This window comes from Onychomys torridus, chromosome 23 (genome assembly GCF_903995425.1).
Source record: "Onychomys torridus chromosome 23, mOncTor1.1, whole genome shotgun sequence".
In the NCBI taxonomy this organism is placed as follows: domain Eukaryota; kingdom Metazoa; phylum Chordata; class Mammalia; order Rodentia; family Cricetidae; genus Onychomys; species Onychomys torridus.
Window position 1 is genome coordinate 10,716,602 of NC_050465.1, and position 3,299 is coordinate 10,719,900.

The following is a 3,299-nucleotide window of genomic DNA, read 5'->3' on the forward strand; positions in this document are numbered from 1 at the left end:
TTCCCTGTTGGCCTCTGCTCCACTATGAGTTCTAGGCCAATCTGGAATACACAGGAGTGGGCTCAGCGATCCCATAAACAGACAAGAAAATGAACAGAATTATAATGAAGCCCAGAAATGGGATCAGAATAAGAACACAGTCATTTTTTCTTGTATTAGAAAGGCATTTTTGTTTTTATTTTCATTCATCTGTTGTTCATGAGACATTGCTTTAATCAAACACATCTATGCTCATTTTTAGTAAATTATTTTAGAATGTATATTTTATTTTAATTCTCATCAAAAAGTTTAAAATTTTTACTATAGTGGCAATTTTCCATGCTGTGCAGTAGTTACATATTTTATTCTCTCATATATGTCTAAATTATTGCTTTTAATGAGGAACACATTAAAATTTGAAAATCGGAATAGAATGTCTCATTAGACTCCATGAATGTATTGGAATTCAAGAAACAGGCTGCTTATTGTATCTGAAAATTAACTGTAGACTTAGAAGATCTCCATCAACCTTTCCATGTACCTATCTATCTTCATATATTTACACATACACAAAATCGTATGAACTGTGTTTATATATGCTCAATAAAATATGTACCGGAACACTTATTTTATGGGATTTTTCAATTAGGAAGACTAACAAGTCTCAAATTCTGCAGAGTAATTGGAAAAAGAAAGACCCAGAGAGATGATAGTTAACCCGCCTCCAAAACTAGGGGCAAAGAAAACGAAGAGCTTATGCAGTCTCAGGTTAGCAAAGCTGAGGCACAGAAAATCTAAAATTTCAGTCATATGTGAAGGCAATGAAAAAACTGTCCGTGACGTCTGGAGGCTAAAAGGTGTGAAGACCTAAGCAATGGTTCTATTCTGGCACAGTTTTCTTCATAGAAATCTCAATTTTCTAGAGTATACTCCATTATCAAGAGTACTGATTATGAATAAAATTTATTTTATTGTATTGTTAATGAATATATCCTAATAAATTATCATGCAAAGGATATTTTTAATACAAATAAATATTGTTTATTATATTTTTGTTTTATTATTATGAATAATATCAAATGAACACAATAAGTAAAATAACTAGAAAGTAAATATAACAATATCTCCTGTTTTCTGACATAGTGAAGCAAATTGAATTACTGGACCATGGTCTTTAACTCCTCATGTACACATCCTTGCAACATGGATAAAACTCAAATTCCAACCAGTAGTGGGGTTTCCTTTACTTTCTTTATGAACATGGCTGTTTTGCTGACTTTGTTTAATTGTAGACTTTAGAATGTGATAGCATACAGACTATGTACCTTTGTTTCATTGGTTTAGTTAATTTTTTTGTCTTCTTTTTGGTGGTGTGTTGTGTGTGTGTGTGTGTGTGTGTGTGTGTGTGTGTGTGTGTGAGAGAGAGAGAGAGAGAGAGAGAGAGAGAGAGAGAGAGAGAGAGAGGTGGCCTGCAAGTTTACCATGTAAGCAGTTTCTTGCTGGCATGGTAGAGAATGAGACTCAAGGAGAACAAGGACTTCCTCCAGGTAGAGTCATGCTACTGTAAAATCACCTATCAATGGTTGATGAAATGCTTGCTATTTTTAACTAGTGAATTTAGAGTGGTTTGTTAGGTAGAAAAACAAGTGAACATGTATAGTGAATATCCTGATGGCAGGAAAAGAGGTTATTCAACTACTTCACACAGGCAGTCTCAATGAAATTCTAGTCTATAACAAATGAATGTGATTGGCACTTTGGTCAATTATAATGTGAATTTGCATTTCACCAAAATATATTAAGCAAATCCTAAGTATCACCCTAATTTCTTTATAGTTTAAATTCACATGAATAAATGTAGAGAACCTACTTGCCATTGAATTTTGGATTTCTTTTTTTTTTTTTTTTAACAGATTTAATTCACTTTATTTTTCTTGCACAAAAACCATTATATGGTGGCCACAGCTGGAGCCTGGGTCCTCTGAACAGACACTCTGGTGTGGGTTTTCACAAGATGGTCAGTGAATTGCTGATAAGGAGATTTGGTGAACACAGTCTCTTTCCAGAGGTCGGGAGTCAGATAGCTGTAGGTCTTGGAGATGGCATCAAAGGTGGCTTTGGCAAAGTTGCCCAGGTTGGCAGTGCAGGCCCTGGCTGATGTGTAGCAGTCATCAATACCGGCCATCATCAGTAACTTCTTAGGCACAGGAGCAGAGACAATGCCAGTGCCTCTGGGGGCAGGGATGAGACGCACCAACACAGAGCCACAGCGGCCTGTCACTTTGCATGGCACAGTGTGGGACTTGCCAGTCTTGCTCCCCTGGTAGCTTCTCCGCACAGGGACAATGGACAGCTTGGCCAAGATGATGGCCCCTCGGATGGCAGTGGCTACTTCCTTGGAGCACTTAACACCAAGACCAACATGACCATTGTAGTCCCCAATAGTGACAAAAACCTTGAGCCTAGTCCGCTGGCCAGCCCGAGTCTGCTTCTGCACTGGCATGATCTTTAGAATCTCATCCTTTAGGGATGCGCCCAGGAAAAAGTCAATGATCTCAGACTCCTTAATGGGAAGGGAGAACAGGTAGATCTCCTCCAGGGACTTGATCTTCATATCCTTAACCAGGTGGCCCAGCTTGGTGACAGGGATCCACTCCTTGTCTTCAGCTTTACCTCCATGAGCCCCATGGCCATGGCCACGGCCCTGACCACGGCCACAGCCCCTAAGGCTGCTGCCAAATCCTCTGCAGAAGCCACCACAGCCTCCTAGTCCTGGGCCCCCAGGTCCTCTGGGCCCTCCCGCTGCACCGGGGTCTTCCGCCATTTGGTGTTTTCCCAAAGAAAAAGAAGGAATTTTTTTTCTGCTACATACAAGAAACATACCTCAACTTCAAAGACAGACACCTCCTAAGAATAAAATGCTGGGAAACGACTTTCCAATCAAATGGTCTTAAGAAGCAAGCTGGTGTAGCCATCCTAATATCCAGCAAAATAGACTTCAAACTAAAATCAATCAAAAGAGATGATGAAGGACATTACATACTCATCGCAGGAAAGATTCACCAAGATGAAGTCTCAATTCTGAACATTTATGCCCCAAACACAAGGGCACCCACATATGTAAAAGAAACATTACTAAAGCTTAAATCACATATGAAATCCCACACATTAATAGTGGGAGACTTCAACACCCCACTTTCACCTCTGGACAGATCGGCCAAATTGAAACTTAACAGAGACATAATGGACTTAACTGATGGTGTGGCTCAAATGGACTTAATTGATTATCTACAGAACATTCCACCCAAACAAAAAAGAAT

General features: G+C 39.3%; 1 protein-coding gene across 1 annotated transcript; it reads right to left on the bottom strand.

Annotated features, from left to right (window-relative positions):
• Positions 1 to 1,895: 1,895 nt before the first annotated feature.
• Positions 1,896 to 2,823, bottom strand: LOC118573356 (40S ribosomal protein S2-like). The gene has a single exon (XM_036173653.1). It carries the CDS (start codon positions 2,801 to 2,803, stop codon positions 1,928 to 1,930), a length of 876 nt encoding a protein of 291 aa, XP_036029546.1. The 5' UTR covers positions 2,804 to 2,823; the 3' UTR covers positions 1,896 to 1,927.
• Between the last annotated feature and the right edge of the window lie 476 nt (positions 2,824 to 3,299).

Coding starts and splice junctions, on each gene's coding strand:
- LOC118573356 (XM_036173653.1), bottom strand. CDS start 2,803: ATGGCGGAAGACCCCGGTGCAGCGGGAGGGCCCAGAGGACCTGGGGGC.